Source organism: Lissotriton helveticus, chromosome 12 (assembly GCF_964261635.1).
Source record: "Lissotriton helveticus chromosome 12, aLisHel1.1, whole genome shotgun sequence".
In the NCBI taxonomy this organism is placed as follows: Eukaryota; Metazoa; Chordata; class Amphibia; order Caudata; family Salamandridae; genus Lissotriton; species Lissotriton helveticus.
The window spans coordinates 697,347,039-697,360,634 of record NC_136073.1 but is presented as its reverse complement, the minus strand read 5'-3'; the positions used below and the strand labels follow the sequence as shown (position 1 = coordinate 697,360,634).

Below are 13,596 nucleotides of genomic sequence, written 5' to 3'. Positions count from 1 at the left end.
CCAGAAGTAGGTGTTCACTTAAATATTCACCCTCCCCCATGGCTTTGCACTCCAAGAGCACATCCTCTTGCCTAGAGTGGGTGCACCGAGCCCTGTATTCTCCGCTCTATTCAAGGGCTATTCCATGATAACGCTTGACCTGGTGGGTTTGACATCCCACCTGCCATAACTGCGCCCTCACCTTCTGGCACTGTGGTATATTCATACAGGCATGCTTCGGCCCCCTACTTCTTTTCCCAAGAAGTGTTTGCTGTTGTCAAGGTCCTCTGCACCACCCTTGACCAATGGCGTTCACACATAGCCGAGACTTCTGTTAGCAGTCAACCTCAGTTTTATTCGTACACTGCTCTTTGGTGAAAAAGGACACAAACGTATGGAAGAGATAAATAAAGAAAAAAAAGAGCAGTCCTTTCACTTCAGAGCAAAGAATACACAAAATCCCAAAATAAGCAATACCCAGGAGGCCACAGCAAGTCCCAAAAATAATCCAACCCCCCTCCCCACAAAAAGAATGCGTCAAACAAACCACTTTTACCCTAGGAGATTCAGACCCAACCTCTGGTCGGTCTCCAATCTGCTGCTAGTAGAAATGTGACTTACAACGTACATAGCTCCTGCTACTCCCCCTTTCAGTGACCACCTTCTCCATGACCTCCGACCCCACCCAGGCCCACGGTAGCTTGGTGGCACCTGATACAGGGTGGAGGCAGCTAGTGCATGCCCTCCTCTCTCTTAATGTCCTTTTCTACTGGTTGTGTTGAAGGTGGGTGGGAAGGGGGTGGATAAGAGAGGAGTGGTTACATGGGGGAACGGGCATCGTTGCACAGCGCCAGCTCCAGCTCCTTGCGATAGAGTTTTCCTCCGTCGGAGAGTGACATGATGCTTTTCCTGTAGTTGGTCAGGCTTTGGATGTTGATCTCCTGTAGGGGACAAGAAATAGACAAACAGGCTATGTCAGACTTCCTTCAAGGTGTGTCACCGAATTAGATACATTTTTACCTACCTTTCATAATGGGAAAGACTCACTTTCTTTATTTAAAGAAAAATCTTTTTATTGAGTTTCATAACAACATAACACAAAAGACATTAACAGTACAGCTCGCAAACCCTTCTGCTATTTGGTGGAACCTGCCTCCCTTCAGCCACCAGCTCCATTTTGCTACGGTCTGTTGCAGTCCCTCATTGCTTTCCACTGACCTCTTTTCCAGGCCCCCCCTCTTATTTTCCGTAATGTCCAGGGAACTATCTATTGCCCTTTTATACCTCCTCTCTGTCCGAGACATCCTCTGTCTCTTTCGATGGGGCCCACACATTCTTAAATGTATGCGGGCACCCCCTGGCGCGGTACACCAACCCCTCCGCCCTCGTGCACCAGTTCAAGTTTGATGACCATTCTACCACTGTGGGGACTTTAGCCCGCCCAAGTACCGGGCTGAGTCTCTCCTGCCCACCATTAGCGCCACGTTGCAGAACAGGAGCTGGCATCTGTTCAACATCTGCTCCCCCCAAATACCCAACACCACCAATTGCGGGGTCGAGAGCGAGGGGACGGCCCAGATTCGAAGGATCCTCCCCCCTCATCTTCTCCCAGTAACCCGTATTTTTGGGCACTCCCACAGGGTGTGGATTAGAATCCCTTTATGCCCACATCTCCTTTGACAGTGATCATTATCTACCTTCCACATCCGGAGGAGGCGCGTTAACTTGTAATATGCCCTATGGGGTAGCATCAGCTGCACCAGCCAAAAGCCTGCCCGGATGGCTACCACTTGGGGATACCTGCAGGCCTCCACCCAGGCATCATCTCCTATTCTCCCCAAGCCGATTTCCCATTTACTTTGCAGGGCGTCTAGTGGGGGCAGGGTGTGCGTCAGCAGGGAGGCATATGCTTGAGAAACAGTGTGTTTGTGAAGTGGGCCCCCAACACTCTCCAGGGGCGTTTCCTCTGCCACCTCCCAAAGAAGGTCACCATAGCCCCGCAGGATATGTTTGACCTGTTAGTAGTGTAAATACTGTCCCCCATCACTTTAAATTGCACTTGGAGTCCAGTGAATGGAATCATCCCTAGAGATGTCCCCCACCTTCGATATTCCCAGTACATCCCACTTCCTGTGATCTTCCACACAATTCAGGTGCGCTAGCAATGCTGATTCCTAGAGTGGGGTTTCCAGCGTCAAACGTACCCTCCAACCCAGTGCTCTTGTCACTTGCCACCATACTCCTACCACCTGGGAAGCTGGGTCTGGCAAAGTGTTCCACCTACCTGTCTTGTAAAGCTAGCCATTGTAGCCCCCCGGGTCCATTGCCCGCCAGTTTGCATAGAGTGATGGTTCCTGCTGCGTCACAAACTCCCAGTCGATGATTATTTGCAATTGGGCTGCCCAGTAATATAACTTCAGATTTGGGAGGGCTAACCCATTCTCTGACTTCTGTGTCAATACAGATAGGGCAATCCTTGGCAGACCCTCATACCAAATCAGCTACCTGGTCAGCACCTCAACCTCTCTAACAAATTTGCGCGGGACCTTAAACAGTGTATTTTGCAATGTATATATAGAAACCTAGGGAGGAATATCATTTTGTGAGTGGTCGTTCTGCCTATTTCGGCGATCAGAAGACTTCTCCCGTGTGACACCGCCCTTTACTGTCATGCAAAATATTCTCCAGATTTTCTTGGACAAAGGTGTCCCGCCGTATGGTAACAGAGACACCCAAAAACCTGAATCCCGTCCTCCCCCTTCTCGACAACCTTATCCATTAGATGGGATCCCTTCCATCAGGGAAAATGCAATCAATTAGTTCCAATTACTGCGGATTCCAGCGTATGCACAAACACCTCCAGGAAATGCAGAATGCAGGAGAATCAAGCATTCTGCGGCGGTTATGTACAATAGAATATCGTCTGCTAAAAGCGATATTACATCTTCTGAGTTTGGGTCCCATTTTAGGCTCCTGAGTTGAGTGTGCCCCCGGTTTAAATTGCCAGAAGCTCCACCGCAAGTGTAAACAAAAGCAGTGATAGGGGACACCCCTGTCAAGTGACCCTACCAAGCTTAAATTCCCTTGACCTTGCCCCATTCACGCAGACCTGGGACAGGGCCAGTGGTTCTTGCTATAACAGCCCAACCCATTTCAAAAACCTTGGTCCAAAGGCAAAACTGCCATCAGGTACAGCCATTTCACTGAATCAAATGTTTTTTTGGCATCTAGTGATAGTAGTATCGAAGGCTCACAAATCCTGTCCCTCCGGACCAGACAACCAAACAAATTACAAAGGTTATGTTTGCTTGCCCTGAACAGTATAAAGCCTGACTGGTCTGGGGATATTATTGTGTCAGTCACCTTCATGAGCCTCGGATGTTAGAACCTTGGCCAGAATTTTGATTTCTATGTTCAGTAGGAAGATCGTCCTATAGGAAGCCTCTTCTCTATGCGTCCCTTCCTTATGGATGCGCATTATGTCTGCTTGTCTCAAATCCATGGGAAGGATGTCTTCCTGCAATGCTTCCTCAAACATTGTTTTCATGAGGGCCACTATGTGGGATTTCCCCCCCATGAAAAACTTCGCTGGGAACCCGTTAGGGCCTGGGGCCTTTCGGCTCCTAAGCTGCGACACCGCTGCAGAGACTTCTTCCTTGGTTATATCATTCTCTATGGACCTATTCACCTCCTCCTGAAGTAGAGGAACTGGAAGGTCCCTAACGAGTTGCCCCATGTTGAACAGGTCCCCTCCAATTTTGGGCAGGACCCTCCACTCAAGTGCTCCGCGAAGACCTGTGCTATAGCGTCTGGAGTCTCCACTCGGGATCCTCCTGGGGTGGATACCCTATGTACCCATCTTTGGCCCTCTTCATTTTTGGCCAGCCAGGCCATCAGCTTCCCAGCTTTATTTACCATTTCATACAGTCAGCCCTGTTTGTTTCTGAAGAGCTGCCTTGCCTGTTGGGCCAGACTCCGGTATTCATCCCTCAGCACCTCCAACCCCGTATCTGTTCTGTTGTAGGGTGAGACCCAAATTTTAGCCTCCAAGCGTACCAACACACCCTCCTCTTCTCAGTATGCCTACTTCCTTTCCTGCTTTTTTCCCGGACGTGGTCTCCCCCCAGAACCACTTTGTACGCTTCCCAAACTATCTCACTAGAGCTCACCGTCCCCACATTGTTCGTAAAGTAATGTAAAGTAAGTATGCTACACTGCATCGGAGCCTCCACTAATTCCCGCTGGCCTCCCCAGCACCACATAGACAAACTCCTTGTCCGGAGTCCCCCTCAGAATATCTCATCTGATGTCATCGTTGTCACGTGGGGAGCGGCGGCACACCCTACTAGACACTCTGGGACCATGATCCACTCTACGATTCTCCCGAGTCCACCTCCAGGACCTCCCATCAGTTGACCTACTCCAGGGTCCGGTCTGCTGCAAAGCTGCAACCGCTCTAGCCCTTTCCATTTCTGCCTGTTCCTTCAAAGGAGCAAACAAGGGGTGTCCACGCACCCTATGGCGCCGATGGGATTCCCGCCAGCCCCCTGCTCAGGCCCCCATTCCCGTCTGGTTTGGGTATCCCCAGTGGTGTTAAGTAGATAAGGCACCCCCCTATAAGGTAACTGCGAGGTCAGAGAAAGGGGAAAAAAACAGCAATAAGAACTATCCTGAGATAGTAACCCTCTGGACCTAAATTTCTTTTGCAAGTGGCTAAATAAGCTCACATACGGGGCACACCAAAAGATGATCTGCTACACACAGAACAAAAGTTTCATTTGTACATATTTTATTTTGTAGATTTATATTTTTATAAAAGGATATATTTTTGTTTATATATTTTTACACATTGATAAATCAATCCACAATTTCATGATACATATTTTACACAAAAACCGGACAAAAATAAACAAGGTGCAGTGTATACTGATCTTATAGACCAACAAAATTTGTATATTAATTACAGAAATCAGTTACATGAACACATCCAGACTCACAAACACCCTCATACACACATGCCTCTTAGTCTTCTACATACGCATCACTTGCACTCACTACAACCATACTATGCACCCCAATACAGCACTACATACACAGATGAAACCATAGGGGTGAAAAGCTCAACCCTCCGATGCTGTGGTGTAACAAAGGCCCCCACACCACCTGCAGTGCAGGAGTATGTGCTCCAGGGGGCCCCTCAGCGCAGTGCCCTGGCCTGAGGGCTTCCGAGTAAGTCCGGTAGGGGCCCCTTCCAGGTACTTTGCATGGGGGCCCCCTCAAGTTTCGTTACACCTTTGGCCTCCAGTCAGGCGTAGGCCTCCTCTGCCGTCATGAAAAAGTGGAGGCTCCACGGTCAACAATCCTGATTTTTGCCAGAAAGAAGAGGACATACTGAATGTTCAGAAGGCGGAGGTGCTTTTTGACTCCCAGAAAGGATTCCCGTTGTCTCTGCACTGTTGTTGTGTTTGTAATCTGGGTATATATTCACACTCCTCCTCCAGTGACCATGAACTGTGTGACCTTGCCACTTGCAGGATATTGTCCCAGTCACGAAAATTAAGCAGCGGGGCCACCGTTGCCCTCTGCGTTTCACCAGGTATTGGGGGGTGACCAGGGAGTCTGTCCGCCCTCTCCACTGTAAACCACTTGAGCTATTTACCCTCAAGCACCAAGGATAGCCAGTCCTCCAGGAACTGCTCCATGAAGGGGCCCTCTGCCTTCTCTGGGACCCCACAAACTGCCCATTGTTGCGGTGAAAGAACCCTTCTGCATCATCCAGTTTGTTTTATAGGGCTGCCACAGTATTTCCAGCATCTCAAAATGTGCTTACTCTGCTGACATTGCTGGTTTCAAGTGGGTGAGTGTGAATTCCATCCCCGACACCCTATCTGCCAATGTGCGATCATTAGTTCTCACCAGTCCAACGTCCTGGGTCACTGCATCCATTTTTAGCTCCAGGGCATTAATCGTCTCCTGTAATGCCGCCAGTATTGTTGCTGTATGCACCCTCAAGGTCAGCTCCACATCACCACCATAGGGGCCTTTGTTTTCCACCTCACTCCACTTGAATTCCCCAGGGAATTGTTGTGTTGTCACCTTTGGCCTCACCATTTTAAGGCCTCCACACTCTGATGCCACAGGCCGTGGGTTCTCCTGACTGTCTGCTCACTGGCCCATTTATGGCTGTTGAGGGATCAATGGGACCACCACCCCCTGGTGTCCCTGCCTCACTGTCTCCACGCTGTTATGGTTCCCTGCTGCCAAACCCCGTGGCACGAACACCCCACTTCTCCCGGACCACCTAGACCTCACCTCAAGCCTCCTCATCATCTGCAGTGCAAACCAATGGGGAGAGGCTGGGGTCCACGATCAACCTGGGTTCTTTGTCTTCAATTGTCCCCAGGCACCAGCCACTCTCAAGGGGGCCACAGACCTCTCACCAAGCCACCAGTGCTGCCCCTGGGTTTCTGGTCCTGTAATGTGCCTTTTTGTGATGTGCAGGAATTGGCCTTTTTATGCACTTTTAGGTGCTTCTGCCCCTCACCTCACCTTCATCCGTGGTACCAAGAAAGTGGGATGCTGACCGGCCTTGCTGCACTCCCCTGAGTGAGGGCAACTGCTGGAAAATCCCTCGTCGTTCTACACCCCTCCCATGCCGGGCCGTGAGAGCACTACAGGCGTCCATGTTGCAGCCAGTAGCAGCTGCTACCAGATCCGGGTGGTGGGGTGGAGGATGAAGAAAGAAAAAAAAACACGCTTTCCTTTGCTACGGCTGGCTGCCGCCTCCCCTCCCGTCCTCTTCTTCCTGTCTCCGGTCCCAGCAGCGGGAAGTACCCAGGCTCCCCTTTGGAATTGATCTGAGGACCGTGGTTTGGCACTCAGATGGGACATGGGAGGCTGGGCACGTTCACCACCAGGCTGTGCATTACAGCCTGCTGAGAAAGATGTAAAGTGCGCATGACTGTTCAAGCAATCATGCACACTTAGGGAGTGCAAACCACTCCTCCCCCTGCTCTGGCCAGCCCCGCCCCACCTGAGAGCCACTGACTGCATTAGGAAAACTAATAACGATACGTTATTGTCATTTTATTTTTCCTCTTTGTGTAGTGGGGTGACGCTCCTAGCGGAGGAGCCCCCACTGGTTGCAGCCAGCTTAGGCCCCCAGCCTCACAGCTCCCTGCTGTCAAGTCCTCTAACAAAAAGGGGACCACACTTCCTGCTGTGCTTGACATCGCTCACTGTGGGCGATTTTCTCTGGGTGCCACGCTTCTGCACCGGGCCGAGCTAGTCACCGCCTGCCCTGAACTGCACCCGCCATTTTGGTTTTCACCTTGGGCTGTGCCCGACTGTTCTCACCATCCATTCCGCATAGGGGAGCCTCCTTCCACTGTCCGAGTGAGCCAGGCTTTCCCCCCGATCCTCCAAGACACTGGAGGTCAGATGCCCATGGGGGAGAAGGGAAGGATAATTTCCCCACAGGTCGTACAGCACCAGAGTTCGTCACCTATGTGACCGCCATGACACCAAAGGCCCACATTCTACAGTAAGGCTATGTTAGGCTGCGTTAACAATTTTCCTCGTTAACCACAAGTTACCATGTTTGCATCTGTACTACATTAAAAATATAGTCTTTGTGTAACATTGTGTAACTTTTACAAACAGGAACCTAAACTTATTTGAACGTATGATGTATAAGCAATATTGTTTGTAATGCAACAACCACCGCTTCAGATCTTTTGTCTACTACAGGTTTGACACACACAGCAATATCGAGATTGGTAGTAGTCCTTTACTTATCGAGGTACTGTGAACAGTAAAACTGACACTGTAATGGTACTTCATAATCTTTGGAGACTAGGATTTACAGACTTGAAAATGGACAGGGCTTTATCACGCCTGAGAATGGACCTGGCTTTACCTGACAGAGAACGGACTGGGCATTTCTGGCCTGAGAATGGGCCAGTATTTACCTGAACTGCGATGGGCTCAGCTTCATATTGCCTGAGAATGGATGGAGCTTTATATGACCCAAAAATGGAGTGTGCTTTATGTGGCCTGAGAAGGGATGAAGCTACTTTAGCCTGGGCAGAGACTGAGCATTATCTGTTCTGAGGATGGACTGGGACGTATATGGCCTTAGAAAGGATGGGGTTTTATATGAACCAAGAATGCTTGAAATGGAAAAATAGAAGTTTAGGTACTCTATAACAGAGTACCTGTTTCTGAGAAGTGCCGGTATTCTCCAATTAAAAGTATTACGTTACTCTTGAGAAGTGCAGGTACTGTCCCTCTCAAAATAAAAAAAAGTGCTGGTAATCAGTACCGGACAGTATCGACCCATTTAAAGCACTGATAAGAATAGATGAGGCTTTATGTAACCGAGAACAAACTAGCGTTTCATCTTTATTTTCAGATTGGATAAGGAAATCCATCAACAAGATGCAGCATAACAAACAGTCATTGAAACCTAAACTCATACAAATGCAGTTGATAAAAGGTTGTTTCTAAAATTCTAAAACACATGATAAAAACACTTAGTAAAAACAAAACAAAAACAGCAGATGCCTGTTATACATTACAAATATTAGCCTTACCCGGTGTTTTAGGTTTTATCAGCCACGCTGTGTACAGAAATTTAGAAACCACAAACACTGTGTCCATTCTTGAGTCAGGTTTCCATATTCTTAGCACATTTATGAGGTCGATAGGCCCATAAACTGACATACTGGTTTGACCCATTTAGCCCCAGGTCTAGAATATGTGGCACGTACAAATAGTAAATGCTCCTCTTATTGACACAAACAACATAGTTTGAATCTAATGGTGACTGGTGACTAGGTAAATATAAATGTAGCTAATGGCAAAACGCCCCATTTAGATTTTAAATACCACGATCTTAATAGGGCTGGGTTGATATGATATGAGATTTGCTCGCTCTTAAAGACAGTTTTATGGTCCAAAAATGCTTGTGCTAAAGTGTTATAAATTATTCCCTCTTCACCATGAGTGATTCCCAATACCTGGCTTTTGGTCTGGTAACTGCAGATGGACGAGTAAAGGGTGGGTTATACCAATTGTCTCTACGGCCAAGATCTAATAGAGACCTCTTAATATAGCTTAGCCAGGGAATCTTCAATGCTCATGATTGAGTAATATCATGATATCATGAAGCGCATCCCTAAATGGTCTTAACTCATCAACAGACCAAATACGAAGCCAATACAGTATAGGCCTCAGTTTGGTAAGCTCTGCAATGTGCTTCAGTGCGAGATCTAACCCTAAGGGTATTAAGGGGTCATCTGGCCAAGGTATGTTAAGGACTTTATAAAGTTGTTCTCTTCGATCCCAAGGTTTGTCACGTCACAATGCTCCCAGAGTTCTGCACCATAGAGGGTAGAATTAATTACTTGGGCTTTATACATTTCTGTTACATTGCATATCAGGTGTGAAGAAGTGCATTTAGCAAAACTAAGGACAGCCATAGCCCTGTTTTTCATAAGGGGGAGATTTGGGAAGTCCATGAATTAGAGTTAGTTAGTCTGATTCCCAGATATTCAAATTCAAAATCTCTCAAAAGGATCTCCAGAATGGACAGAGTTTTATATGTCCTACTAAAGGACCAATCATGATCTCTTCTGAGAACGGACTGGGCTCTTTCTGGTCTGAAAATGGATGGAGTTTTACACGACCCACGAATAGGTGTGGCTTTATCCAACACAGAGCAGACCGGGCTGTATAATGCCTCAGAATGGACGGGGCCTTATCTGGTCTGGCAAAGGACAAATCATTATCTCTTCAGAGAATGGTCTGGACTTCATCTGGCATGAGGATAGACTGGAACAGACAGGGCTTTATCAAACCATAGCTGCCCCCAGTTCAAGGCCCATGTTGCTGCATCTCCTGTATCCTTGAGAACTCTAACTTTGTCTTCTTGCCTCCTTGGCCTGAGAGACTGGAGAGTACAGGAAGCATGCCAAGCCTGTCCCCAGCACATGAGCCCATCTCACCTTCTTGTTCTTTTCGAAGAAGTCTTTCAGGAGGGCATCCAGCTCGTTCTCATCAATGAACCCATTACCGTCCTAGGGGGGGTCGGGGATTGGAGGCGGAGGAGAGATCGACAGATTAAAACAAGCTTTATCTGGTAACTTCATGGGCACTCACACAAACAAGTAAGGCTTTAAATCAACTGAAAAGAAAAATGTGATGGCAATTCTGGGCTTAACAATGGCTAGTAATATAAGGGGTGCATTTACCATCATTAACACTTACAGAATGGAGCATTCCCAGATCAGCCTGACCCTGGCTAGAACAACTCGGCCAGCACAACATACTAAAACAAATGTCTATGTCTGACTGCCCTTAGCACAGTCTTCCTATAACAAACTAGACTCTGGCCTGTTACTTAGTTATTAACTTCTTAAAGGGCAAGTACGTTCAGCCACCTGAGTCCTTAACATCTATTTATATCTCAACATGTCTAGACACAACACATCTTTTGGCTTTCTATCGCAAATTGCCCTTTTGGGGTGCAGTGTGCTATATAAAATATAAACAATTCAATTATTGAATATGTCTACTCCCTCTTTCTCAAGCCCCGGCTTTCTGTCTTTCGCTAGCATGATCCAACTTCTCTAGATCTCATTGGATTGGTTTCCTATACCTGTTGCGCTCATACTAGGGTTTGATCACTATGTTCAAAGTTGGGGTGATGAAATTATGATTTTGTGCCTCAAATAAAGAATGGTAAACACGGTCCTGGGGTGCTGTGGTGCTCCCGCACCCATTGGTTCTGCTACAGTAACTGATGCTGATTCTGTTACAGTCCTAAGAGACTGCTGGCTTCCACTCCATGTGGAACATCTGGCACTAAATATTTTTTTAGTGTAGTCCTGAAGACCTATTTTTCCTCTCCCTCCCCGAAAATGGAGTCTCCCTCCATGTACTGGATGTACTATACAAAGTCTGGTTTCATCACAGTTCCCAGTCTCTTCTGGTTTCCTTTATGTGTCCTATAGTTTCCCTCTGTCTCTTTGATGTACTATACATAGTCTGGTCCCGTCATAGCCCCCAGACTTTGCTGGCTTTCTTTTATGTCCCTGAGTCTCTCTCTGTGTACTGGATGCACTGAGTCTGGTTCTATCACAGTCCACACACTCAAATGGCTTCCTTTATGCTCCCTGAGTCTCCCTCTGTGTACTGATTGTACTATACACGATCTGGTGCCGTCATAGTCCCCATGCCTGCTCGCTTCCTTTACACATCCCTGAGTTTTCCTAGGTGTACTGGATGTACTGAATCTGGTTCCATCATGGTCCCATGCAGAATTTGATTCCATCATAGTCCGCAGACTCCACTGGCTTCCTTTATATCTCCCTGAGTATCCCTCTGTGTTCTTGATGCACCGAGTCTGGTTCTGTCATAGTCCCATACTGAGTCTGGTTCTGTCATAGTCCCATGCTGAGTCTGGTTCCATCATAGTCCCATGTTGAGTCTGGTTCTATCATAGTCCCATGCTGAGTCCGGACACACAAGATGATGGACGGAATGTTGCACAATGGCAAAACATTCATGGGAACAGTCCTGACCAAACTGCCAAGCCATGTCTTCCCTGGACCGGAATCAAGCATCCTAGGACCGGTTTCTGGCTATCATCCTGGATAGCTTGACTCCGGTGGCTTAGTGAGCACGGGACCCAAGTCTGGGCATACCCTTCCCACATAGGGTGAACAGCAAAACACACAAGACGATGGATGGAATGTTGCACAATGGCAAAAATTCACCCCAGTCACAGATCTGGGTTCAATCCATCGTTATTTTGCTCACCAAGCCACCCCAGTTCAGACATGGCCATATGCGAATCAGTCATGACCCTGTGCCTCATGGGAACAATCCAGACCGAACTTCCCTGCACCGGAATCAAGCATCCTAGGACCAGTTTCTGGCTATCAGCCTTCATCAGCCAGGATAGCTTGACTCCAGTGGCTTAGTGAGCACGAGACCCACGTCTGGGCATACCCATCCCATATAGGCTGAACAGCAAAACACACAAGATGATGGACGGAATGTTGCACAATGGCAGAACATTCACCCCCAGTCACAGATCTGGGTTTAATCCATCGTTATTTTGCACACCAAGCCACCCCAGTTCAGACATGGCCATTTACAAATCAGTCTTGACCCTGTGTCTCATGGGAACTGTCCAGACCGAACTGCCAAGCCATGTCTTCCCTAGACCAGAATCAAGCATCCTAGGACCGGTTTCTGGCTATCAGCCTTCATCAGCCAGGATAGCTTGACTCCAGTGCCTTAGTGAGCACGGGACCCACGTCTGGGCATACCCTTCCCACCTAGAGTGAACAGCAAAACACACAAGATGATGGACGGAATGTTGCACAATGGCAAAACATTCACCCCCGTCACAGATCTGGGTTTAATCCATCGTTATTTTTCTCACCAAGCCACCCCAGTTCATACATGGCCAAATGCAAATCAGTCTTGAACCTGTGCCTCATGGGAACAGTCCAGACCGAACTGCCAAGCCATGTCTTCCCTAGACCTGAATCAAGCATCCTAGGACCGGTTTCTGGCTATCAGCCTTCATCAGCCAGGATAGCTTGACTCCAGTGCCTTAGTGAGCACGGGACCCACGTCTGGGCATACCCTTCCCACATAGGGTGAACAGCAAAACACACAAGATGATGGATGGAATGTTGCACAATGGCAAAACTTTCACCCCCAGTCACTGATCTGGGCTTAATCCATCGTTATTTTGCTCACCAAGCCACCCCAGTTCAGACATGGCCATTTGCAAATCAGTCTTGACCCTGTGCCTCATGGGAACAGTCCAGACCGAACTGCCAAGCCATGTCTTCCCTAGACCTGAATCAAGCATCCTAGGACCGGTTTCTGGCTATCAGCCTTCATCAGCCAGGATAGCTTGACTCCAGTGCCTTAGTGAGCACGGGACCCACGTCTGGGCATACCCTTCCCACATAGGGTGAACAGCAAAACACACAAGATGATGGATGGAATGTTGCACAATGGCAAAACATTCACCCCAGTCACAGATCTGGGTTTAATCCATTGTTATTTTGCTCACCAAGCCACCCCAGTTCAGACATGGCCATATGCAAATCAGTCTTGACCCTGTGCCTCATGGGAACAGTCCAGACCGAACTGCCAAGCCATGTCTTCCCTGGACCGGAATCAAGCATCCTAGGACCGGTTTCTGGCTATCAGCCTTCATCAGCCAGGATAGCTTGACTCCAGTGCCTTAGTGAGCACGGGACCCACGTCTGGGCATACCCTTCCCACATAGGGTGAACAGCAAAACACACAAGATGATGGATGGAATGTTGCACAATGGCAAAACATTCACCCCCAGTCACAGATCTGGGCTTAATCCATCATTATTTTGCTCACCAAGCCACCCCAGTTCAGACATGGCCATTTGCAAATCAGTCTTGACCCTGTGCCTCATGGGAACAGTCCAGACCGAACTGCCAAGCCATGTCTTCCCTAGACCTGAATCAAGCATCCTAGGACCGGTTTCTGGCTATCAGCCTTCATCAGCCAGGATAGCTTGACTCCAGTGCCTTAGTGAGCACGGGACCCACG

The 13,596-nt window shown here is 48.2% G+C and overlaps 1 protein-coding gene across 1 annotated transcript in view; it reads right to left on the bottom strand.

The window, feature by feature from the left end:
• Positions 1 to 308: 308 nt before the first annotated feature.
• CALB2 (calbindin 2) overlaps positions 309 to 13,596 on the bottom strand; it is a 126,315-nt gene continuing 113,027 nt past the window's right edge. Inside the window, exons 10-11 of the mRNA XM_078670589.1 lie at positions 9,987 to 10,058; positions 309 to 920 (exon numbers count right to left, since the gene is read on the bottom strand). Coding sequence (XP_078526715.1) covers positions 798 to 920; positions 9,987 to 10,058 — 195 coding nt within the window. The 3' untranslated portion in view covers positions 309 to 797. The remainder of the gene's footprint in view (positions 921 to 9,986; positions 10,059 to 13,596) is intronic.